The sequence below is a fragment of the Penicillium angulare genome, assembly GCF_028827245.1.
Source record: "Penicillium angulare strain IBT 27051 chromosome Unknown utg000005l_segment0_segment0, whole genome shotgun sequence".
NCBI classification, from domain to species: domain Eukaryota; kingdom Fungi; phylum Ascomycota; class Eurotiomycetes; order Eurotiales; family Aspergillaceae; genus Penicillium; species Penicillium angulare.
In genome coordinates, this window is record NW_026623164.1 from 299004 (window position 1) to 323413 (window position 24410).

General features: G+C 46.6%; 10 protein-coding genes across 10 annotated transcripts; 5 read left to right on the plus strand and 5 right to left on the minus strand.

Annotated features, from left to right (window-relative positions):
* Positions 1-79: 79 nt before the first annotated feature.
* Positions 80-527, plus strand: N7478_007507 (uncharacterized protein; the record flags this gene model as incomplete). The annotated part of the gene is made up of 3 exons (XM_056923721.1): positions 80-128; positions 184-352; positions 413-527. The coding sequence occupies 3 exons, from the start codon at positions 80-82 to the stop codon at positions 525-527; spliced, it is 333 nt and encodes a 110-aa protein (XP_056776447.1).
* Positions 528-719: 192 nt separating this feature from the next.
* N7478_007508 (carbon-nitrogen hydrolase family protein) lies at positions 720-1811 on the minus strand (the record flags this gene model as incomplete). Its single annotated transcript, XM_056923722.1, has 4 exons — positions 720-1051; positions 1126-1529; positions 1586-1674; positions 1767-1811. The coding sequence occupies 4 exons, from the start codon at positions 1809-1811 to the stop codon at positions 720-722; spliced, it is 870 nt and encodes a 289-aa protein (XP_056776448.1).
* A 370-nt stretch (positions 1812-2181) lies between these two features.
* On the minus strand, positions 2182-3456 carry N7478_007509 (glycosyltransferase family 2 protein; the record flags this gene model as incomplete). The annotated part of the gene is made up of 2 exons (XM_056923723.1): positions 2182-3179; positions 3234-3456. The coding sequence occupies 2 exons, from the start codon at positions 3454-3456 to the stop codon at positions 2182-2184; spliced, it is 1221 nt and encodes a 406-aa protein (XP_056776449.1).
* A 3767-nt stretch (positions 3457-7223) lies between these two features.
* On the plus strand, positions 7224-8643 carry N7478_007510 (aldo/keto reductase; the record flags this gene model as incomplete). Its single annotated transcript, XM_056923724.1, has 5 exons — positions 7224-7342; positions 7399-7485; positions 7559-7781; positions 7871-8009; positions 8066-8643. 5 exons carry the CDS (start codon positions 7224-7226, stop codon positions 8641-8643), a joined length of 1146 nt encoding a protein of 381 aa, XP_056776450.1.
* Positions 8644-9515: 872 nt separating this feature from the next.
* On the minus strand, positions 9516-10369 carry N7478_007511 (uncharacterized protein; the record flags this gene model as incomplete). Its single annotated transcript, XM_056923725.1, has 3 exons — positions 9516-9557; positions 9686-9776; positions 9828-10369. The coding sequence occupies 3 exons, from the start codon at positions 10367-10369 to the stop codon at positions 9516-9518; spliced, it is 675 nt and encodes a 224-aa protein (XP_056776451.1).
* Positions 10370-11599: 1230 nt separating this feature from the next.
* On the plus strand, positions 11600-11791 carry N7478_007512 (uncharacterized protein; the record flags this gene model as incomplete). Its single annotated transcript, XM_056923726.1, has 1 exon — positions 11600-11791. The coding sequence occupies one exon, from the start codon at positions 11600-11602 to the stop codon at positions 11789-11791; it is 192 nt and encodes a 63-aa protein (XP_056776452.1).
* Positions 11792-12553: 762 nt separating this feature from the next.
* Positions 12554-13392, plus strand: N7478_007513 (uncharacterized protein; the record flags this gene model as incomplete). The annotated part of the gene is made up of 4 exons (XM_056923727.1): positions 12554-12587; positions 12767-12936; positions 13044-13150; positions 13212-13392. The coding sequence occupies 4 exons, from the start codon at positions 12554-12556 to the stop codon at positions 13390-13392; spliced, it is 492 nt and encodes a 163-aa protein (XP_056776453.1).
* Positions 13393-15451: 2059 nt separating this feature from the next.
* On the plus strand, positions 15452-17992 carry N7478_007514 (potassium ion transporter; the record flags this gene model as incomplete). The annotated part of the gene is made up of 2 exons (XM_056923728.1): positions 15452-17134; positions 17189-17992. 2 exons carry the CDS (start codon positions 15452-15454, stop codon positions 17990-17992), a joined length of 2487 nt encoding a protein of 828 aa, XP_056776454.1.
* An 884-nt stretch (positions 17993-18876) lies between these two features.
* On the minus strand, positions 18877-21482 carry N7478_007515 (dynamin-like GTPase vpsA; the record flags this gene model as incomplete). Its single annotated transcript, XM_056923729.1, has 8 exons — positions 18877-19045; positions 19108-19192; positions 19251-19509; positions 19574-20215; positions 20284-21025; positions 21153-21247; positions 21326-21395; positions 21457-21482. The coding sequence occupies 8 exons, from the start codon at positions 21480-21482 to the stop codon at positions 18877-18879; spliced, it is 2088 nt and encodes a 695-aa protein (XP_056776455.1).
* A 540-nt stretch (positions 21483-22022) lies between these two features.
* N7478_007516 (H(+)-transporting V1 sector ATPase subunit A) lies at positions 22023-24299 on the minus strand (the record flags this gene model as incomplete). The annotated part of the gene is made up of 4 exons (XM_056923730.1): positions 22023-22976; positions 23043-23710; positions 23825-23909; positions 23988-24299. 4 exons carry the CDS (start codon positions 24297-24299, stop codon positions 22023-22025), a joined length of 2019 nt encoding a protein of 672 aa, XP_056776456.1.
* Positions 24300-24410: the final 111 nt, after the last annotated feature.

Here is a 24410-nt window from a genome sequence, read left to right on the forward strand (position 1 = left end):
GCTAGAAATTGGTGCTCGTCATGGACCGACTAAAGTCTTGTCCCTAGATCATCGATTAAAGAAAGCGCCGAGCTTGGAAATGGAATTGCGAAATAGCCTCTCAGCACTAATAGATGCTGCGAAAAACAGTACGAATCGCTGAATTCAGTTCAAACAGCGATATCGACTGACTGCTTGATATAGTGGCGCTTATCGTTTCGAATGATGCTTCTGACGGGCCATATCAAGTTATCATCCCCGAAGACTCGGACCCGAATGAAGAATGGAAAACTTTCAAGGGAGAAGAAGAGAACCAAGAATATTCAGAGTCGGATGAATATGTACAAGATATTCGTCACACAAATAAGATCCTGTAAGTGGGATTGAAAAAGCCTCCGCTACTGGGAAATTACTAAGGCTAAACTCTCCTCAGAGGCAAGTTGTCGAACGCTTTACGGAACCCAACCCTGCGTGACCAAAGGGAACATGCTGCTTTGACGCCACGAAAGGGATGCTGGCCAAGGAGAGATCCCTGGGCTGAGCAATAGTCCATACCAGGGTTACCTACGCAAAGCTCACTCAATATTCATACTTCTACTATTTCTCCAATTCCAAAGATATCCCAATTTGAAGTTACTTCTACGAGCTCCAGACAATCAACGACCAAAGAAGACAATGGAGCAAATATCAGTTTATACAAAATATGTACACAAAAGAGGACGCCAGCATAAAGCATACAATCATTCGCTCGACGTATGACGGTAGACATAGTGCCAGCCCTCTTTCCGAATATCCTCTCGAACCTTATAGTTTTTCTCCGCAATATCCAACACTCCCAAATCCATATCAGCGACGAGTAAGCCTTCCTCACTACCCATCTTAGCTACCGGTCCCACAAGCGGCAGGGTAACCTGTGACATGCCCAGGAAATCAGCAGCCGGACCAGCCGCATTCACAAAAATAATGCCGCAGGTGTTCTCATAACAACGAGCAGTCAAAGTTGAAGAGAGAAACAGAGCCTCCGAGTCAGGGTTTTGCTTCAATGCTTCAGGAGATGCATCACGTGGTGTCCCTAATAAATAAATTAGTCTAGCGAAACAACAAGGATGTATGAAACAAGAAACTGTAAGAACATGGGTGCCATACAGAATGTAGGGATGATGACTATTTCCGCCCCATCCGCAATTAATTCCCGGAAAGCTTCCGGGAATGCTAGGTCCCAGCAGATAAGCATGCCGACCCGACCTATCGGCGTATCAATAGCTGCGTGGCTCTCCAGCCCCGAAGAGGTGAGATGTGGTCGCTCGGGATGCCAAATGTTCTTCTTGCGGTATCTGCCGAGGATGCTACCATCGTTGGAAATAAAGTATGCCGTATTATAATACAGAGTTGACCCATTTGGTCCTTCATGCTTTTCGATAATGGTCCCTGGAACCAGACAGATGTTCAGCTCCTTTGCGAGGGATTGATAGTTTGAAAGGTATTTCGCAGATTGGCCTGCTTGTTCTGCCCAGCGGGGATCTGTCGGCACCCAACCGCTTAGGTGGTACCTGGCAATCAGTGTTAGTTGTGTATTCTTTTCTTCTGTTGCTTGGAAAATACATACTCGGGTAAGACAGCCAGTTCAGCCCCCTGGGATGCTGCATTTCGAATGTAATCGCATGCTGTGCTGTGGTTCTCTTCAATCGCGAGCTCCTGAAGCCGACTGTTAGTTTTGGGTTTTGCCTTGCGTCATAGACAAAGAGGCCGAAAGCAAGTTTTGGATTGCTTCAGAGAGTGTTTGTTACCTTGATGTGCCACTGGATTACTGCAACTCGACGTGTTGGTGCCATTGTGTGAATAGGTTTAGATACAGTGTAGACAGTTATAATTGCGAAGAAGCTTTGGAGATGATTTATATTGTGTTGCAGGGTTCTTGATAGTCCCCAGTACTACCCCAGTGACTCCAACAAGTTGGAGAAAGTGGAGTTCACGGACCCGACAACCAATCAAAACTCTCCAAATGTCACCCTCGCGCCGAAGCTGTTATCGTTCTCATTACACATTACCCCAGCGATATTAACTGGTATGGTAGGATATACTAGAAAAAGAAACTTCATGAAATCAAGCAACAAAAAAGGAAAGCATATAGACGATCACCAACTTAAAGTCAATTCGCCTCAAAAGAAATGCCGATATCTAGGGACAAAATTATGATGCCGTTCATGCCAAACCCGCAGCCTCCAAGGTGAAAGTTGGCTTCTTGCTGACTCGGTATACCAACCGATCGGTCCAAAAGTGAAGAAATACGGCGTGGAAGGCCGGAATGGCACCATAGAGCGTTCCCGCAATCGGGAAGCAAATCTTCTCCAAAAGATGTTGCGGTTTGTACCAAACACGTCGAGAAAAGCCCGTATCCAGCAGATTCGCTTCGTGCATGTCTTGCATTCGCGAGTTAAGGCAAAGCGTGTGCCATCGCTCATACAATGCTATACAGACGTTCATTCCAATGAATGATCCCGTTCGAAGTATATCGTTCACGAAGAAGACGCCTGCCAACGTCGGGTGCAGCTGTACAGTAGGTGTTAAAGCTGTATACAAAACAGAAAAAATCATCATGATAACTCCGTGACATGGCAGGAAATGCGCTTCCCAGAGGAGATGTAAGAGGGCAAAATGTCTTGGGCTCAGAAATGAGCATCCTTGATTAAAACGGAGGTACCCGAGGGTTCGTCGCGCTGCGAAACCCGAGTCCAAAGCTCCCCACATGTGTCGGAGCGCCTGACGATATCGAGCAATACAGGTGCTCAGAACCCCTCTCCAACCAGGACTTCCATCTCCGGATACATTGCACTGGCTAGCTGGTATGTATATCACCCGGGAGATAAGATTGCCAGCCGTCTCGAAGTAACACTTGAGAAGCATATGCATATCCTCTCCGATTGCCGTTGGATCGCTGTCCCATCCTCCTACCTTCTGTGCAAGAGTGAGAGGTAGAGAATATACAGACGTGGGAATTGAAATAAGAGTTCCAGGATACATAGTTGAGATGCCAGCGAAGCCCCAGAGCAAATCGGCGCATCGTACTAAGACTGGAGTTTCGTGCGAATTTCGATCAAATATAATAGGACAACAGTAGATTGCGCGATCGGCTTCTTCGATGTGTTGGTAATGTGAGCGGCGAATTTCTGTGAAGTAATCAGGTGAGAGATGAGTATCCGCTACCATAGGAAGTTAGCCATGTCACCGCATATTTGCATGATCAGTCTACGTACCATCCATAACTGTAACCATCACATTGCAGGAGTCTACTTTGAGTTCCTCGTGATGAAATTCCACAATTCTATTTGCGGCAAATGCCACATTTGAACTCTTTCCCGCGATCTCTCCTTGTATTCCAGACGGGTGAAACGTTGGGCGGACATGGAGGAAGGTCTGTTCGAATATGGATACGAGATGCGCAGCTTTATCGAGCGAGGTAGTTTCCTTTTGTTCCATAGCCAAGTATACCTAAATCCGCATTCTATGTCAGAATAGTTCTCGATTAAACCTTGAAGATCGCGTGGACTCACCTCATATCGGGATTTGGCCCTAGGGTGACTAGCCAATACCCTGATCGTTGTCTCCAACGTATGGATGTCTTCGCAATAATTCGGTAAAATTATAGCGTGAACAAGTTCATCCCCGACTATTTCTGTCTCTGTTGTGAGATAATCAAACTTCTTATCAAACGGAATCGGAGATGGAAGAGAAACTGGCGACCGTGGATGACTATCGTATCCTTCATCTGAAGTAGATTGAGAAGGTGAAAAGGAAGGTCTTGAGATCGCTCGCCTTTGAAGCGCTTCCTTTGTCTTGGTGGTCATTCGAAGAAACGACCATGCTAGACGAATAGTGAAGCTGAACATTTGCAAGTGAAGGATGAGCGCATATACCACAAAGAGACTCTGCGCCAGGTTGAGTCCTGCCCACCACCCTGTCTGAAACGGTTGAAGAGCCCATGGTGGTAAAGTTCTCTTCCAAAGTGGGGAGTTCAGGAAATCAGAAAAGGCGCATATTAGTAGAAGGGCTAATGAGATGATGCTAAACCCTGGCAGGCACCTGGTAAGCCATCCCCACACCATCATGCCGAGAAGGGGATGGGTTTCGTGAAAAAGGGGAGGAGAAAGGAGATAGTTCAAGTTGTAAAAAGATACTAAAAAGCACAGTCAAACATTTGAATAGAACAAAAAGTCTTAGACACCGGTCAAAGATGAGTACAAAGCACCCGACGGAGAAATATCACGATGAGTATAAAGCGTCCGACGGGGAAATTTCTCAGGGGGGGTATTGTTTATGTTCCTGAATTTAGTGACTGCTTTGACTGAAATTGAAAGTGAGCTATAATACTCCACCATTTGTTCAATTTTCCATACATGCTGAATAAACGAACGAATTAGACGCTGTAGATAGAGCGGATGGGAGAGGCCCAGGAAGCTAAGTACCCATCATGGACCCTGAGCGCGAATTATTTCTTTTGCAAACTATGTAATCCGTAAGAAGACATGCACACATGTAGATCTGCAGACATCCTAGCTAGGAGATCTTTCAACCACATCACAAGGCTCGCTGCTTTTATCACTGCGCGCCCGCTTAGGCTTCCCAAGGCGATGAAGGTATGAGGATATCGTTAACCATGCTTCATAATAGCTGCATACTGGGCTATCCTTGTTCTACTTATGTGTATATTGGTCAAGCTAAGCCGGTCGCTGTATCCATCAATATCATTATGGGACTTTGGGCTGAGCAGAGATAAGAACAATTCCCCAAATATCTCCTATCCCTTTGGAACAAGTCATTTCCTTCCTTCAATATTGTTGCTGCTTACATACAAAAAAAAACTTCACTTCTTTGGCTTTTTCCAATAACTTACTCGCAATAACTGCTAGGTAAATACTCAGCTGCAAAACGTCTCAAATGCCCAAGGAGCTCGGCATCAGTCCCCAAGCCCGAGTTCCCCAAGACATTTAGTATTTCATTAATTTAACCCAGTGCTCACAAAGCAGCGAGCCATAATTACGATATAGGAAAATGAAGGATGAAAGAAGGGCAATAAATAATTTACCAGAGCTCCGTGCAAACTTAACAATACATACTTCTTCACCCTGCAAGAGCGATCCCTTAAAGCTTGGCAAAGCGTGCTCCAATTATTGGTGCCGAGGGCACCTATTGACTGCCCATCAACCCGCAGTGACCCCACTATTAGACCCGATCTACAGCCACCATCACCAATCAACTCGCCCATTGTATAGGCGTGGTGAACCCTGATAATATCAACGATTCTTCATAATCACCTGAAAAAATTTGCCTATAATACGAGTCGAAGTCAAGTGAGTCCCCTCTCTCAAGCCAACAGCCCGAAAATTGTCCAAGCGGTATTTTCATCCCACCGTCTCCCAAACCCATCCGTCCCCAACCGGCCCATATCCCTTAAATCCTCCTAAATGCATTATGTGCATCGAGCGCCCAATACCCCCAGCTGACACAGATGTGCCCAAAGCGTGCAACAAATTCCGCGAGTCATTCTCATCACCTTCGCTAGGTTGATCAGGTGTGCTGAGCTCCCCAACCCGAAAGGGCGCATGGGCGACCGAAGAGAGTGGTAAGAAGATAACAGATATATAATCCTCGTATTCCTTCTGATCAAGATAATAGATGTCAGCTCTGCCTAGATTCACATGATTTATGAAAAACCTTAAACTAAGATTAAGCGACAGAAGGGTATTCATTCCAATGGGCCCCGGACGCTGTCGTACTGGTGGTACATCCGTCACTACATACTACTAAGTAGTCGGTATAAACTTGAATAACGAGATGCTACTAGTAGTACATTTTTCATGGTCACGGTCTTGGCTAAAACTACCTCCAGATATCTAGTATATCACCATTCCGAAAGGACAATCAGCAAGCGTTCTTACTATGGTACATCAAGGTCACTTCGTCGGTCAATGTTCAATTAAGCATCCAGCACTTCAATGTACATAGGGGCATTAGCTTAGGGTATTTTGTATTCCCTGGAGGAAAATACAACCAACCTGATTACTACTTGACAAGTTGGATTTGGAAAATATGGCATACGAAGGGTACTAAATAGCTAGAAATATTATCTTGACTTCTACGCCGCTCTGAGAACGATTCAAAAATCACCAGTGGACCTCAAAACGGCGTGAACTTGAACTTCCAACAGTAGAATTGCTGTGCTGCCGTGTTTACGCTTCCCTATTGTATCTACTGTATGTCCAAAGATCTATAGTCCAGTGCTGCTGACAGCTTTTTAATTCAACAGGGGTCTCTTCCGGGTCTCTTCCCTTGCGGCAAAAAAGATAGTGAATGATCGCACCCGGTTTCACTGTAGGGAAAGGCATCCCCATCGTCTATGCCACACGGACAACAAAGCTCACGTGCCGCAAGAATGTTGAGGATTTTGTTCCAGATTGGGACGGAATAATGCAAAAGATAGGGATACTATTTACTGTCGCTCTTGTCGATAGGGCATCTATTCTGAAGGGTTGGGTCAAGGAGATGAAAGAAGCTAGGACTAAACAGAAGAGATGCTTCAGAGGGACCTCAGAACTTGAATTTGTCATAGATAATTAGAATGGAAATCATTGATCCAGGACTCTGAGACGAGAACATGGGCTGTCGCGTGTTCAAATGTTGCCTTCTGAGACTGTATAGTAGTCACGAATAAATACCCCATCACATAAGCCATACCGGGTTTAAGGCATAGGCAATCGCAATCCTGTACCATTTTTGAGGCCTCCTGCATTTATAAATAAAATTTTAGGATATCTACATACAATAAACCTAGGCGCTTGAGGATGGCCTTAATCTCGGAGATAATGGGTATACTTCCGCTAAACCGCTCCCCGCATGTCAGCACAGACAGTTTGTCATAAATTTCATAAATCCGATGTCATAACGCCGATCCCAGTGGAGTTAGCGGCGGGGTTAAGTTAAATGTGTCTGAAATTATTGGATTAGCAGTAGAGAATAGTGGTTCTGCAGCTTTTGAGGGATCTGTGCAGGTTAACAAGGTGTCGTGTGTTCCGCATGTTCGTCATATTCCCACTTGCATCATGATCCTGCATAAATCTTGATCGCAGACAACCATAAAAAGGCACATCCTTGCCACGAATTTTTGGAAGTCAAGATCAAACTTGGCTTTTGAATACGATATTACCATCCCTCAACTAATACCCAACAACCAAAAATAATCCAACATAATGTGGGCTGCCGCTGCTGCTCCCAAGTCGCATCTTGGCCGTTATCGCCTCCTAGCCCCTACGGCTGCGGTCAAGGTGAGTCCGCTCTGTCTCGGTGCAATGAACTTTGGCGATGCTTGGTAAGTTTCAATTATTCAATTGGTGTACCACGAACCAAAGCTTATATGTCACTCAGGAAGGAAAGAATGGGCGAGTGTGACAAGGAGACATCTTTCAACATTATGGACACTTTCTATGACAATGGAGGCAATTTCATTGACACGTGTGTATACCGCCTCCTCAAATATCAATAACGCTTACCGAAGCTCAAATTACTAAGTATTGTTTTCTAACAGTTCGAACAATTATCAAGATGAAGAATCCGAAGCCTGGGTTGGTGAGTGGATGGAAAAGCGCGGAGTGCGAGACGAGATTATCCTAGCCACCAAATACACGTCTCCATACGTTCTGCATGATAAAAGTAAGATTCAGGCCAACTATATTGGAAACAATGCAAAGAGCTTGAAAACTTCTGTGGAGGCGAGCTTGCGGAAGTTAAGAACGGATTATATTGATCTGGTAAGCTTGAATCAAAATTTTCGATGGTTGTTCATGAATTCTGGATACAAAATTCTACCAGCAAGAAAATTTCTGACAAAACAATCTAGCTTTACGTCCACTGGTGGGACTGGAGTACTTCTGTCGAGGAGGTGATGACCTCACTCAACCACCTCGTCACCTCCGGCAAAGTACTTTACCTAGGAATCAGCGACACTCCCGCTTGGGTCGTGAGCAAAGCCAATCAATGTAAGGTGCCCCACAGACTAATATTAGTACACCAATTATTCTAACCGAGTTTCAAGACGCCCGAGACAATGGCCTACGACCCTTCTCCGTCTACCAAGGCCAATGGAACGCCGCACGCCGTGACTTCGAACGCGATATAATCCCCATGTGCGCCGCCGAAGGCATGGGTCTATGTCCATGGGGATCACTCGGCAGCGGAGCCTTCAAAACAGTCGCGCAGCGTGAAGAGCTGGATAAAAACGGGAACCCAGGCCGACAAGTCGCGACACGGGAGATTGATATCGAAGTATCGAAAGTATTGGAGAAGATTGCTACTCGCCATAATAGCACTATCACAAGTGTGGCGTTGGCTTATGTTATGCACAAGTTCCCCTATGTGTCGCCCATTGTTGGTGGACGGAAGGTTGAGCACTTGCATGGCAATATTAAGGCCTTGGAGCTACAGCTTGAACAGCAAGATATTGATCATATTGAGGGGGCTTATGAGTTTGATATTGGATTTCCGATGGCATTCCTCCTCTCTGACAGCACGGAAGCGCATCCTCAAAATTCGAGGTTCTTGAAGTCTGCGGCGAGAATGGATTATCCTGATTTGGTGCGACCTCCGTCTTTTAAGCCTTTGGATCGGGTTTGAGAGCAGTTTATGTAGATTGAAAGAACCGCCAAAGTATCCATAATGGATGATGCATCATTTACATCGACATCCCAGGAGGACTAACCTTAGGATTACTATGTATGTTCATTTCAACTTGTGACATGTGCAACTGATTATATCTGGAAAATCAAAGAATGTTATCACTTTCAAGCGATATTGGGTCTGCCGCTATTGTAGTCTGACATGTAGGGGGTATTCAAAAGATGACCACGCTTCCTGCAATTGGAAGTGAAATCATTATTGTATTCGAAATAGACCCGAAGGATATCATAGAATGCTCATCCAGTATTGAAATTGTTCTGAACAACTGTCTGCATATTCCCTCTCCTCCACCGAGTCCCAAAAATGGTCAGCACGTCCATCGCCGTATGTTCTCTCAAGTACCCTAAGCAAGTCATCCATGGGTCCACCCGTTGCATCATCACCCTCAATATCGGGGCCTTCACCTTAATCGACCTCAAATTCGTAATCGAAGATTTCATATTCCAATTTAATTCCCTTGAAGAGCCCCTGGAATTCGACAAGACGGTCATTTTTGGATTTTTTCTGACGGGCCCTCCGGTCCACCGAGCACAATTGGCAAAGCCTCATCGTTGGCAATCATCTTAATCCCGGTGAGATGCGGATTAAGGCCCTTCCGACAGTTCTTTGCGATATTCTCGGTTATCTATTTTCGGTTATCTCGCGAATAGAGGAATTGCAATCGTTATACTAAGCTGCACCATGGAGCTAGGGAACCCAGGATGAGCATTGAGATACGCCTGGAGGACGAGGATAGTCTTGAGCACAGCGAAATTTCAATATTAACCACCATGTATGGATGTGTTTGCATAAAGCTATAAAGCTTTGTTCTACCGGTCATCAAGAGCCCTCATTATCTCAAACGCCAGATACTAGTATGTATGGAACAACTTATTGAACCCTACAAGAACTCAACTCAATAAGAAAGCTGGGCAATACCCTGTGATTTCGCATCAGTATCTTTCAAAAAGCAGGAAATGAAACATGATACTGGACTCACGGGACGAGTGAATGTCCTTCTTTTCCCTCCCAACCAGAGTCCACTAACAATGAAAATGATACCAGCTGCGACAACGCTGACATAGTTCATGCTTTGAAACGTGGTAGGATATTGAAATGGAAAACGGAAGAAAGCAACATACATAGTAACCCACGCAACGGTGAAGCCATTTACGAAGTAACCAAATGCCCCGAGCCGAAATTGGCCTCTGGTTATGACTCTTTGCCGACCGCGGAACAAAGCAATACCTTGAGGAATGGCATAAGAAACATTCATCACGAGAATCGAAGCCGATATAAAACTGCTAAAGGCCGTAGTAGATCCCACATAGATAATACCATAAAGCGAGATGACAATTGTGCATATAATGGTTGCGTTAACGGGCATCCGTAATTTATCGTGAACGATCGCGTTCCAAGTGGAAAACGGGAGACCATTGTCGCGAGCGAAAGCCCAGGTCTGGCGTCCGGTCGCTGCTAAACAACTCAGTGTCGCTCCAAAGTAGATGACTATTAGCCAGCATTTGAAGAGCGTAGAGGTGGCAGAGTTCTGTGTAGCCTGTTGAAATAGCAGCATAATAGGTTGCGTAGAGCTTCCAAGGGCTTCAAGGTCACCACCGGCAAAGAGAAAGCTTAATGCCCAAGGAATTGAAGTTAAATTCCCAATAATCATAGTCAAACACATTGTTTGAGGTACAGTCTTTGTTGGCTTTGGTACTTCCTGCAAATCTCCATTAATATGCAGAAGAAAGGCTAAACTGTCATGACTGACATACCTCAGAAATGTGTATTGCGCTGTCAGTACCAATGAAAGCATATATGGTGGTTCCACACGATATCATGAATGCCACGCCATCACTCAACCACTTTCGTATTGATATCGGCAAGTACTGTATACGCACTATGTGTGTGGCTTGTTATCGCCAAAACAGTTATAAAAAAAACACTACAAAGCCGATCAGGCTACAGAAAAAGAAAGCCTTTTCCAGTAGTGGTATTAAGGACGACAGAAAGCAAAGAATTGCAGCGCATGCCGTAATTTTAGCAACATATATGAGCCATATCTGCCATGCCGAAGGGGTATAGTCTTCATTATACGCTGCTGCTAGATAAGCAAACATTTGCGGTTGTGGAAATCAGTACATGTCAATTTGCGTAGTTGAGGATCTTAAAACGAGCCGAGGTAGATTGTGGATGCCGCAGTGCACAAGATCCAAGCGAGTATACTCAGCCAGCCAGTGACGAATGCGGCGAAAGCGCGATTATTTAGCGTCGAAAGCATGAATGCAAAGTGATACTGCCCACCACAGGTTGGATATGCGGAGGCGAGCTCTGCGAGTCCTAGAGCTATGTTAAAGTCGTCAGTGATGACCATTGGGGGTTTGCTTGATTTAACCTACTGATTATTCACGTCTCAACACGGGATGGGCGCGTTTATCGAGCGCGCAAAGTCATCTGCGCAGTGCCCTTGAATGTCTTGAAGCATCTTAACTTCGAACCTTCCCTGTCGCCCCTTCGTCAGGAGGCAGTTGAAGCTGGTCACATCAACTACATGACCAAGATCCACGCAGTGGTCAAGGGACCCGGAATGGCATCTTGGAATGGATTTTGCTACCCAAACAATATCCTGTATGCATACAGAGATGGGGTTCTTCCCAGTGGCGACGCCCATCTAGTTTGCTTTGGTACAGATGAGAGACCTCACTTCGTTCCTGAGTGAGATCCCTCAAAAGTTTTGAGTGCGCTACAAAACTTTCATCCAATGGAAGTCAAAAAACTTGTATGTTACCTCGGTGTTTTCCTCCCGACTCCCTGCCCTACATCTGTTTTCTAACGTCGCTTCTGAAAGGGTTTCCACAATTGGAACACATATCCATATTCTCAGGCAGGCCCCTGTTTTTGGCCACTAGGATTTATGACTAAGTACCAAGATGAATTGCAAAGTCGACATAATAATGTTTTCTTCGCCTCTGCGGATTGGGCCAACGGGTGGCGCGCTTTCATCGATGGGGCTTTAGAGCAGGGATTTTTGAATGCCCAGAATTTGCTGAATGAGCTTCGTCAAGAAGATAAAGCCAGGCAATCCGGCGCCAGATCTATCCTTTAAGGTGATCATTCAATTTCCAATCCTTCAGTCATTAGGACTAAAATTGAAATGATTGGAAAGCTGGTGTCTTTGGGAATTCCGAGCTTGCTTTTAACTTGAAGCGGATTGAGCTCTATTGCTGGTGCCCCCGCTGATGTTGTATCTCAGGCTGGTGATATACTCTTGAAATTTGAAGATCCAAATATTGTGTTAAAAGTTGGACGGAAGAACAAAGTAAATAATAAATAGGACCATGGAATTTCAACTGTTGTTAAATAACATACACTCTTTCTAGTAGACCACGAAGTTTATGGCGAAAGTTGAGGAAAAGCGTTGGTAAGAGGCCACGGGTCCTGTAAATTGATCTCGGAAGTAAATTTCCGCATTAACCTTCCATACATATTGGTGATATTTTAGTATACAGTAACATTCGAAATTTGTATGGTTGGTGGGGAGCGGGTAGTGTCTCAAAATGTCCTGGCGACGATGAGGGTTCAAAGTCTCCAGTGATTTGGTGTGAACCTGTCTGAAACCTTTTCGTTCTTTATTTTTTTAATGTTTTAGCATTGACAATGCAAACATTAATGAAACACTAATGAGCAATAGTCGTGAACTTGAACGTGGTGGCTGTGGCTCTACGTAGGATTGGTCTTTGCCCCGCTTAACCTGACGTCAGCCAATAACCCCCACCTTCCCCCTTCGCTTTCCGTCGCTTTCTCTTTCTTCCCCTCTAGCATCACTGAATCTTCCTCTCTCTTCTTCATCTCCATCAATTCATTCAAAATGTCTCAAACCTACTTCGACGTCGAATATTCCGGTAAGTCGTCTGTCCTGATACATTTTTCTACTTGCATATGGGGAGAATACCAACCCAACGACGTTTTTTTACCCCTCATCAGCAAATTTCCCAACATTTTCCCATCTCAATTCGTTCTTCAACAAGCTTCAATTCTTGACCATGACCTCTCACTGACATCCTTGACCACTGATTATTAGGCAAGACCGGTCGTATCATCTTCAACCTCTACGATGATGCTGTCCCCAAGACTGCCAAAAACTTCCGTGAGCTCTGCACCGGGCAGAACGGATACGGCTACGCTGGCTCCGGTTTCCACCGTGTGATCCCCCAGTTCATGCTCCAGGGTGGTGACTTCACCAAACACAACGTAAGTACTCATTCCTTATACTAGCTATCATATGATTCTTCGCTCTCAATGCCCCCATCGTCGACCCCCCTGAAGCCTGAACCAAAGCTAACAATTCAATGATGTAGGGCACTGGTGGCAAGTCCATCTACGGTGACAAGTTCGAGGATGAGAACTTCACCAAGAAGCACACCCGCCCTGGTCTTCTCTCCATGGCCAACGCTGGTCCCAACACGTAAGTTTTCACTGTTTCTAATTCTACGATTCTCTCAAATACTAACGAAATACTTTTAAAGCAACGGCTCCCAGTTCTTCGTCACCACCGTTGTCACCTCTTGGCTCGATGGCAAGCACGTCGTCTTCGGCGAGGTTGCCGACGACAACTCCTTCAAAGTTGTCAAGGAGATCGAGGCCCTCGGCTCCGGCTCCGGCAAGCCCAAGAGCCCCATCCAGATCGTCGCTGCTGGTACCCTCTAAATGCAAAATCCTACTATGATTGATAGTAGCTTTTTTCCTTGCAGTTAGCTCAGGTGATGGGGAATGTCTTTTACTCTGAGTAATATAGACTATTTATCAATACATTGGCAATAAGCTTGGAACAAATCACACTTTCAGACATTCATATATCCTTGTAGGCTACGACTATAATTTGGTATGGTCATTATGATATGTCAAGCATATATCTCACGTCTAATATACAGAGTAGGTTCAAATCATGGCGAAATGACCATGATTCCCAGTGCGCGGTCTTTATCCAGCGCTCGCGTTCAAAAATTGTTCAAGTTGGCGCATCAAATAACACATTAGCCGAATTGGGCTTAGCGCCATTACTGACGCAAGTCCCAGCAAGCTGTCACCGAACCCCAAAGCAAACAACGATAGGTCTGGCTTGTGGAGGGAAAGATTATCAGAAAAAGACCTCGAAATAATGATGTGAATAATTGCGAATAATTGCGAATAATTGCGAATAATTGCGAATAATTCAGCAGCGATGCTACCTATTTACCGTGAAGCATTGAGCTACAACATACTCGACGGTCAGACCGCATCGACGAATCGCAGGGTGCCTGACCCTCAACCAGGACCACGACAGTATTAAACACATCGATATCAATTACTACCCCCCACGGATGACACTTGCGCGAGCATTACTAGCAGCAAGAGCGTGACCGTCGCTCAGATTACACAGTGGAATCCTAAAGTCGGAAGCGATTCAAGTTGCACGGATCTTTGGTTGCATGAGTATATTTGTGTTGGGATGTAAGCCTCTATAAGGTGATTTTGGGCTTTGACTAACTTAGTGCAAGATAAACAATAGGGCTGATTGATAATAAGTAAGCCGCTCGCCGTCTAAAGTTACAGGTGAAAAGGCAGGCGTTTCTGGCGTCAATTTCACAGATTCTAGTAAATATACTGTATAATTCCGAAGTGTGGCGCAGTATCAAGCCCCTCTAACCACTCTAGCCACTCCGTGGACCTCATTCGGCTCTTTGGTACCTGGTACCGAGGATAACCACCTAGGCGTTTGTGGCCCTGGAGAAAATAGCGAAAGGCGATATGTCACCTGCACCTCTATATCGAGTATATTATTATCCAGGATATGATACGTGCGTTGTTTGGCTTTTCTCATTGGCAAATATCTCCCTCGACCCAGCCATCATGCAGTCAAGATCTCAAATGGAAATGTGGATAGACCAATAATACCACGAGATCATTTAACTGGCGCGACCGGGGGCTGAGCTATTCGCCCCCCGACACGATGAAAAGCTTGGCCAGGAGCTAGTTAGTCTAGTCAGCGGGGGCCAGAGCTGAATCAAAGGTGTGAATGGATAAAGCAGTGAATCTTATGTCGAATCCTCTTTGATTTGAGTGTAATCCACGTATAGAGTAAAAGAGAATAGAATTATCAACAGTCTGATTTAGTTAATTTAACATCTTAAATCAACAAAAAGATGAAACAAACTTAATTACCACTCGATTACCATCTCAATACGTACCTCACGCCACTCTCATCACCCAACACCTGCCGTGCAGAGAGATCGACAGTGCACGTTTTTGGCACCCGTTACCAATGTGGTAAAATTACCGTTCCGTGGCTCGACTCCGTTTGCGCCTTTTTATTTTTTCTGCGTTCGCCAGTCCCTAAACCTTTATCTCGCCTCCCCCATATTTCCCTTTCTCTTCTTTCAATAATGCCTTCAATCTTAATATCCATGCGCTGTTCAATGCCTCGCGGCTAACAGCGGCGTTGCCCGTGCCCTCTCAGTACGACTCACGACTGGTCAAACTATTACATTGCCCGTGCCACATGTATGATCCGCCCAAAGAGAAGGAAATATCTTCCCTACCCCTAAAAAAAAAAAGAAAGCATGGGGCGAAAAAATAAATAAATACCTCGAATGAAAAACGCTAACAATGGAAGGATGCTAGGATTGAAAAATTCCCCTCCTTTCGAGAACACTTTCTCCCCGACTCTCCTCCGCGGACTGAGCCCTCCGCCTGGGAACGACGGTCTCGCCGTCCGCATACACGAAATATGTTCTCAGCCACCGTTCGTCGGGTCAACGCCCTCAAACAGCGCGTCCCGTTCTTAAACCAGTTACATCTCAACTTCATATTCCTCCACTACACATATATTATATCATGGGGAATCATCGGCTCCATCATCATCTACCCCGCAGGAAACATCGACTATACCGATGCACTCTTCATGGGGGTCGGCTCCGCCACCCAAAGTGGCCTGAACACCGTGAACCTAAACGAGCTATACACCTATCAGCAGATCGTCCTATACTTCATTACATGTCTATGTACGCCGATTTTCATCCACAGCGCTCTCGTGTTTATCCGACTGTATTGGTTCGAGAAAAGATTCCAGCACGTGGTTCGGGATGCGCGCGCACTGCGCACTACCCGTTCCCGCATGGACACAGTGACAGAGGATAAACCAAGTGAAGATCTCAATCGTGCCGAATTAGGCGTCGGTGGTCGATCCATCGTGGTACTCAGGAATAATTCCGGTGACGCACGCGAAAGTCGGCTACCAGACCCCACCGCCAAGCAAGGGGACGGATCATCAGACTCAGATTCCCCTCGTGGAAAACTTGACGACGTCACACCACAGGAGAGCATTCCGGAAGAGACAGAGAATGACATTGGTCACCGGTTCGGCCTGAGCAATTTACGGGTCCCTACACAGCTTAGCCCGGAGCATCATATTGCGTTTGTTGAGAATCAACGAAAAAATAAGGGAGCCTTGCGTATTCCCAGTCCGCGCGAGTACGATTCTGGCGGTGTTCCAGAGGCGTTGGAAGATGGAGATGGAGGTCGAGAAGATGGAGAGGTTGAGCAGGCTAATGAGCCGGTTAGCCCTAAAACTCAGACGCATAGTTCTGCCAATTCGGAGGCCGATCAAGTTGGACCGTTGGAAGGACCTCATATCACTATTAACGAGCCTGATTTTAATCGCACTCGTACTCGTGGTAATACCTTTACGCGATTGGACCAACGACCAACTATGCGTGATACAATGACAAAAGATGCCAATGATGCAGACGATGCAGGACTGGGTCCATCAACAACAAGAACTACAGTTCGGGGAATTTGGCGATCCATCACTCACGAACGAGAACGACCAACCCAACCCTATCTCAGTTGGAATGCGACTGTTGCCCGAAACTCGAACTTCGTTGACCTAACAGAGGAGCAACGTGACGAGCTAGGTGGTATTGAATACCGTGCTCTGAAAACCCTCGCTGTCGTATTAATCGGTTACTACGTTGGATTTCACATCTTCGGCATGATCAGTATGATCGGATGGATCATGACAGAGCCTAAATGGGGCAACATCGTCAAAGCAGATGGCGTCGGACGACCCTGGTGGGGAATCTTCACATCTGCCTCTGCATTCAACGATCTTGGATTCTCTCTTACGCCCGATTCCATGTACTCATTCCAAACCGCAATCTTCCCCTTACTCCTCTTAGCCTTCCTGATCATTATCGGAAATACCGGATTTCCCTGCATGCTCCGATTAATGATTTGGATACTATCAAAATTCACCCGACAAGGAACTGCTCTCTGGGAAGAACTCAAGTTCCTACTCGACCATCCTCGCCGCTGTTTCACGCTCCTCTTCCCCCGAAACGCATCATGGTGGCTATTCGCCATTCTAATCGCCCTAAACGGAATCGATGTAATCTTCTTCATCATCCTTGACGTACGTCTACTCTACTCCTCTACCAAACCGAGCAACAAAACTAACAACCCCTAGTTAAACGACTCAGCCGTCACAAAATTATCCCCGGGAATCCGCGTCCTAGACGGCTTCTTCCAAGCAGCCGCAACCCGAACCGCCGGCTTCGGAATAATAAGCCTATCAGACCTCCATCCCGCAATCCAAGTCTCCTACCTAATAATGATGTACATCTCCGTCTTTCCCATCGCAATCTCCATGCGTCGCACAAACGTCTACGAAGAAAAATCTCTCGGAATCTACGGCTACGGCGAAGAAGACCACGACGACGAAAACCAAACAGCACCAAGCTACATCGGGGCCCATTTACGACGTCAACTTTCTTTTGATCTCTGGTACGTCTTTTTAGGACTCTTCGCTATCTCAATCGCAGAAGGAACCCGTCTCCAATCAACAGACGATTACAGTTTCCAACTCTTCACCGTGTTATTTGAGGTTGTTTCTGCATACGGTACTGTGGGTTTATCCTTTGGGTATCCTACAGCTGATACTTCGTTTTCGGGACAATTCAATGTTGTTTCGAAGCTTGTTATTATTGCGATGCAGATTCGCGGTAGACATCGTGGGTTACCGTATGCGCTTGATCGAGCTGTGTTGCTTCCCTCGGACGCTTTGAATAGGCATGAAGCAGAGGATTCGGAGCGGAGGATGCGTCGTCGTACTTCTAATCTTAGTGGTGTGGAGTCGCTGGGGAGACAGTCTAGAACGTTCTCGCAGTCTCGTACGGATGCGGGGCTGGCGTCTGGAATGGAGTCTCGCGATTGGCAGAATAATGGGGATGCTGTCATGCAGCGTTCTGGAACTATGCGGTCGAATCGATAGGATAAGGGACTTTTTCCTTCCCCTTTCCCTCCTGTTCTTTCTGCCTTTTCTACTTCTTTCTCATACATATTCCTCATGTACTCTTGTTTGTTTTTACCCTGTATCATCTAGAAATATCGGAGGCGTTGGTGTTTTCTTGGAGAATGGTGTTATATACATGTCATGGTCCGTGACCTTGCTACTCTGCTGGACATATTGAACTTGAAATTTATCTACAATCAGCCTATGAGCGGACTTTGAAACAGCGCTTTTCATCAATTTCATACTACTGATTCAAGCTTTCTTCAAGTATACTAGTAGTCAATCATACATAATATGTACTAAGCAGTATAAGTAGCAAGATATAGTCCAAGTATTTATTCAAAGCCATAAAGCATAACAACATTCATTAATTGATACAGTCGTCATCTAGAATAGGCGCAAAAGAAAAGAAAAGAAAATGACCAACACAAAGAAACGGTATAGAGCTCTCAAATTCGGCAGCAAGCAAATGAAAAGGGAGGAAAAGGGATGGGATAGGATGAGAACCCATCATGGATATCTTGAATAGCAGAATGTCCTCTCCAGAGTCCGAAATAACAGTAATGACATGAGCCTCCCAATCCAATCCAATCCAGATGCGAGAAAAGCAATAAGAGCAATTTTCAAACACCCAATCAAACCAGACCAGCACTAAGCCCTAAGACAAGGCCGAGGCTATGACCAGAAACGGGCAAGAAGAGAAGAGAAGATACAAGCACGGAGTTGAAGATCGAAATCGAAATCGAGATATAATTTCTTTCAAAAGAATGAAACCTGAGAATTTCCTAGACCAACTCCGGCGTGCGTCTTAATTTAATCAATCATGCAGTCGGACCGGACCCACCCCAGAATATATGCTTTACCTACTGGACCTGGCTGACGATTTCGCTTGCGCGACCCAAGCTTTCAACCATTTGCTGACACTCCTTTCGTCGGCGGATAGTGTAGTCACTTTCCTTGAGGAGGTCATCCAGCTCGTTGGTACGGTACATGTACTCGAGCAATTCACCTTGCATGGAGTCCTTGGTGAATCTAGATACTGATTAGATTGAACACGAAGATGAAGATAAAGACGATGAAACAAGGGAACATACTGGACAAGAGTGTACATGACAGCCTTGGGAACCATATCGATCATAGTACGCTTCACGATGTTGAAGTAGGAGGTGATGAGGAGCTCTGATGTAGATGTTAGCAAGCAATCTATAAATATAGACCGAATCCATCAGATACTTACTGATAACCTCAACCTCGGTTGATTCCCGCTCAGACAAGCTAGCAGAAGCCTTGAGAGTAGGAGGGGGAGCCTCCATAGCAGCCATCTTCTTCTTGTTCTTAGAGGCCCAGAAAGAACCAAAGAATCCGCTTCCATTGGGAGCTTCGCCAGTAGTATCCAGAGAGGGACTCTGGGCACGAGCAGGAAGGGGCTTGCCAGTCTTAGGATCCACTTGAGTAGGCTTAGCGGCTTGCTGACGCTCGTTGACGAGGGACATAGCCTGTATGAAGTCAGGTCAGTTATCATATATTGTAAAGAGGTAAAAGGTGAGACGAAAGACGTACGCGATGTCCGTTGAGGAAATCAGGATGACCGGTGTTGATGTAAGTAGCTTCCATAGCAATCAAGTCCTTGACCAGCTTGTTAGTGGGTTCCATGCACTTCTTGAAGAAGCCAATGACGACAGCATGGAACTTCTCCTTCAGCATGGGATAACGACGGAATAATTGCTTGGTGAGCAGCTGGCCCAGGATGCGAACCAACTCATCAAAGACAAGTGAGATACATTTCAAGCTAGGCTCTTCCAGACGCTTGATCTGCTGCTTGACGATTAATTCGAAAGCAGTCGTGCCGACGAAGAGGGCAGGAGATGAACCAGATGAGTTGTAAAGGATGGTACGGATGTCAACGTCCTTCACTTGGTCGAAAGGATCAACGGCCTTGACACCGTTGGAGTAGAGCTCGTGGAACACGAAGCTGATACGGGCACCACCGGAAAGCTCAATGCTAGAGAGCTCCTGGTTATTTCCTTCCAGGACGGTACGGTATTCATTGCTGAACTCAGTGATGATGTTGAGAATGATGTTTCCACTGTTACCGAGCATGGAATCACCCAGCTGGCTCAACTCGGTCGTATACTTTTGGAGAGAGGAGGAAATGCGGGCCTTGATATCGGGCAGGGTCTGCTTGATGTGCATCATAAGGATCTAGAACACAAAGTCGAATGTTAGCTTCTAATCCCAACCTCCGTATCTCATCGTAGGAGAAAGCCTACCAAGTTCAGCTTGCGGGCAAGATAAGGAGTACCGCAGTACGAAGCCTTGTTCCTGTACGCCTTGTGGTTCTCAAAGAAGTTCTTCTCATTCTCCAAGGCGTAAGCAATGAGCTTCTTGTTCTCAATATCACGCTGACCACGGTTGACAACAGGGACATAACCCAGACGCAAGGGGATAATCCGTCCAGCGAGAATATCCACAACGTCGGTACCATCATCCATAAGATCGACCTTACTCAAAACACCAATAGTGCGCTGTCCCTCTGGATCAACCTCACGCGCCAACTTAAGACCGTCGGAGTTGGCCAAATCCTGATTGGCCGAGGTAACAGCCAAGATGATAGCATTGGGCTTGCTGATATACTTGAGGACCATATCCTTGATTTGGCGCTCAATATCCTTAGGCTGGTCACCGACAGGAACCTTAGTCAAACCGGGCAAATCAACCAGGGTCAAGGTAAGGACATTGGGCGAGTAGATGCGCAGATTGATAGGAGCGGGCGAAATTCCAGCATTCTTGCCGACCTTAGTCTCTGTCTCGCGAACAATCTCATCCCGAATCTTGTTGAAATCGAAGTACTTCTGGCCAGGCATGTGCAGGAACTCGCCGTACTCATCGACATTGGACTCGCTATCTGTTGTTTCCAACTTGTTGTCGCCATTTGTTTGGGCGCTCGCAGGTTTGTTGATCAGCTGCAGAATAAGGGGTCTGCGAGTGACGATTCCAGATCCACGGGGGAGGCTAGAGAAGAAGTGGGTTGTTAGCAATGGCTGACGACGACAACGGAAGAGCCCCCGCCACCATTATATCCATAAGACCATATTAGGCGGCAAGAGGCTCCTTTTTTGCTGGGAATACGAGCGCATACAAATCGCGACCAACAATGTTCTCTAGTACTGAGCTCTTTCCACTTGACTGTGATCCAACGACAGCAATCTGGGGCAAGTCGATTGGGTTGTGTACCTATAATCGAAAGCGGCGGTGTCAGTTCGGAGGCAAAGAGACCACGGTTTCCGCACATGAGAGCTCAAGGATACTCACGCCAACTGTAGAGAACACATCCTGGAGCTTGTTGACCAGCGAAATCAGGCTTGGATCATTAACATTTATGCTGCGCACGAGGTTAGCTAGGCCGCATCGGAGTGGAGGGGACAGGGGCCGGGGATACGCACGAGTAGCCGGTAGTCGGACTTGCCATGGCAGGCGATATGGAAGGAAGCAGAACAGAGGACGGAACAGGGTATTATTTTCAAATGAAAATTAAAAAGAGACTTTCAAGAGAAGAGAAAAATAGAGCCAAGAGATCAAGTCTCGCAGAGGTGGAAGGCGGAAAGAGATGTTTGTTGGTGTGAGGGAGCCAAAGGCGGTGATGAGAAGTGGCGGCAGTCGTAATGAGCAGGCATCCACAGTGCCGGTGCGGTTGGTGGTCTGGGCTCAACCCGTCCCACATCAGGTAGAGATATACGGGAGTGGAAGGTCATCTGCTAATATTACCTTTGTCGCCTGATAATTCTACACGACACTACTAGTTAGGCATACTATTACTCATTCGATAGTTCATGACATCAGTACAATACTGGATTCAATCATTCTATGACATAAAATAAAACAAATCTGGCCCCAAAGAAAAAGAAATCGGGTTGAACATAACTACAGGGTAATGTGCTAGTGAAGAGCAGCCGGAAGGTCAAAAATAAACATGGGAACTTGAGCAATGCAAAACGCAAAATTATGGCGTTTACTCGTCCGAGACAGAAGCAAATCGGTCCGACATAGACTGCAGGATCTTCTCGTACTTGGCGGAAACCTCCTGCTCGTCCTTCGGCACCTCGAACTTCATGCTTCGCAGTGAGCTTTGGATATCCTTTGTGGCCTCGCGTACCTTGCTCCATTGCTGGCCCTGGGCAATAGCCTTCTGAGCCTCGTCGTGGAAGCCCATGAATGCCTTCATCATATACTCAGTCTTCCACAGGGGGCAGAACTGATCGTAGTCACTGTAACCGTTCTGCTGGAGGAAATCCTCCTTAACCATAGCAGCAACATCCAGAATAATCTTGTCGGAGTCACCGAGAGCGGCCTTACCGACCAGTTGCACGACCTGGTCAAGATCCTCGGACTTGGACAACAGTTCACGAATGTGGTCACGCAGACGAGGGAATTCGGGGTTGTGCTTCTCGTAGTACTTGTCCAGGACGGAGTTGTACTTGCTGTAGGAGATGGAAGTGTTGACAGAGGGGAAGTGCTTACGTTGAGCAAGCTTCTTATCAAGACCCCAGAAGACCTGGACAATACCCAGGGTACTGCTGGTGACGGGATCGGAGAAATCACCTCCAGGAGGGGAGACAGCACCTACGATGCTGACACTTCCCTCACGCTCAGGGCTACCGAGAGCACTGGACTTACCAGCACGCTCGTAGAAGGAAGCCAGCTTAGCACCAAGGTAGGCAGGGAAACCCTGGTCAGCAGGCATCTCACCCAGACGACCTGAAATCTCACGCAGAGCCTCGGCCCAACGGGAACTGGAATCAGCCATCATGGCGACGTCCTTACCCTGGTCACGGAAGTACTCGGCGATGGTAATACCGGTATAAATGGAAGCTTCACGGGCAGCGACGGGCATGTTGGAGGTGTTGGCGATCAGACAAGTACGCTTCATAATAGGCTCTTCGCGACCTTCAACGTTAATAGAGAGCTATCAAAAAGAGAACAATGGTCAATAAGAAGTTCCGCGCAACAATTCAGAGCATAATCAATTTACCTCGGGGAAATCCATCAAAACTTCAGCCATCTCGTTACCACGCTCACCGCAACCAACATAAACAATGATATCACTGTTGGAGAACTTGGACACAGACTGAGAAATGACAGTCTTACCACATCCGAAAGCACCAGGAATACAGACAGTACCACCCTGAACACTGGGGAAAAGAGCATCCAGCACACGCTGGCCAACAATAAAAGGTGCGTCGGCAGACAGTCTGTCGCTAACGGGGCGAGGCGCACGAACGGGCCAAGTCTGCATCATTCCATACTCGGTCTTCTTTCCCTCGAATTCAACCTCAAGCAGCTTCTCCTCAACGGTGAAGCTACCAGCAGGAGAAATCTTTGTAATAGTACCACGAGCACGTGGGGGCAGGAGAATCTTGTGGTCATTCACCAGACTGTTCTCAAAGACAGTACCCCAGATATCACCACCAGTAATGTGGTCGCCAACCTTGAAGCCAGCGGGCTTGTAATCCCACTTCTTCTCACGGTCCAGCGCATTGACAGAAATACCGCGAGGAATGTAGATACTTCCGGACTTATCGGAGATGGCGCGGAGGGGTCGTTGAATTCCATCGTAAATAGTTTCCATCAAACCGGGACCAAGCTCGACGGAGAGGGGCTTGCCCGTTCGAGTAACGGGATCACCAACTTTCAAACCAGCTATTATACGAAACGGGGGAGTCATCAATTAGCAATGCCATTAAAGAAGGGAGGGGGAGCGGGTCTGTAAACTGGGAGTGGTGTATACGTGGCCCAGCAATGGAGGTGTCGTACCAGTTTCCTCATAAACCTGAATTGTAGCTTTATCTCCGTCAATTCGAATAACTTCACCAACAAGTAAATCATTTCCAACGTGACACTAGACACAAAGGGAAAGAGATGATCAGCATAGATCCAGCTTCCGGAGGTGGGAGGGAGAGCTTCGGGGAGAACGTACCAACTCGTACATGGCACAACCGATCATTTGTTCGGCCACGACGACAGGTCCAGAGACCGAGAAAATCGAGCCATGCTCATGAGTGTCGTCCGAAGCCATCGTAGAAGTCGTGGTAGTAACTGAAGGGGAGGAAACGGGAGAGACGGAGGTGGTCGTGGTCGTAGTCGTGGTCGAGATGGTTGGAGCGGGCGAGTCTGGAAGCGGTGGCAGCTCAGGCGGTGGAGATGTTGGCGCACGCTCAAGCTCGCGTCCTCTAATCAGCGTGAGCAAGGATGGCCGGCTTTTCAATCGAAGGCTCCCCAGACCTAACATTCGCTAGAGAGAAGAAGGAAAAATTATGCAAGGTTAAATCATAAAATCGTAAAAGAGAGATCTAAGAGTAAGTTGCACTTGGGGGGCTGCCATGCCATCTGCACCGATAAT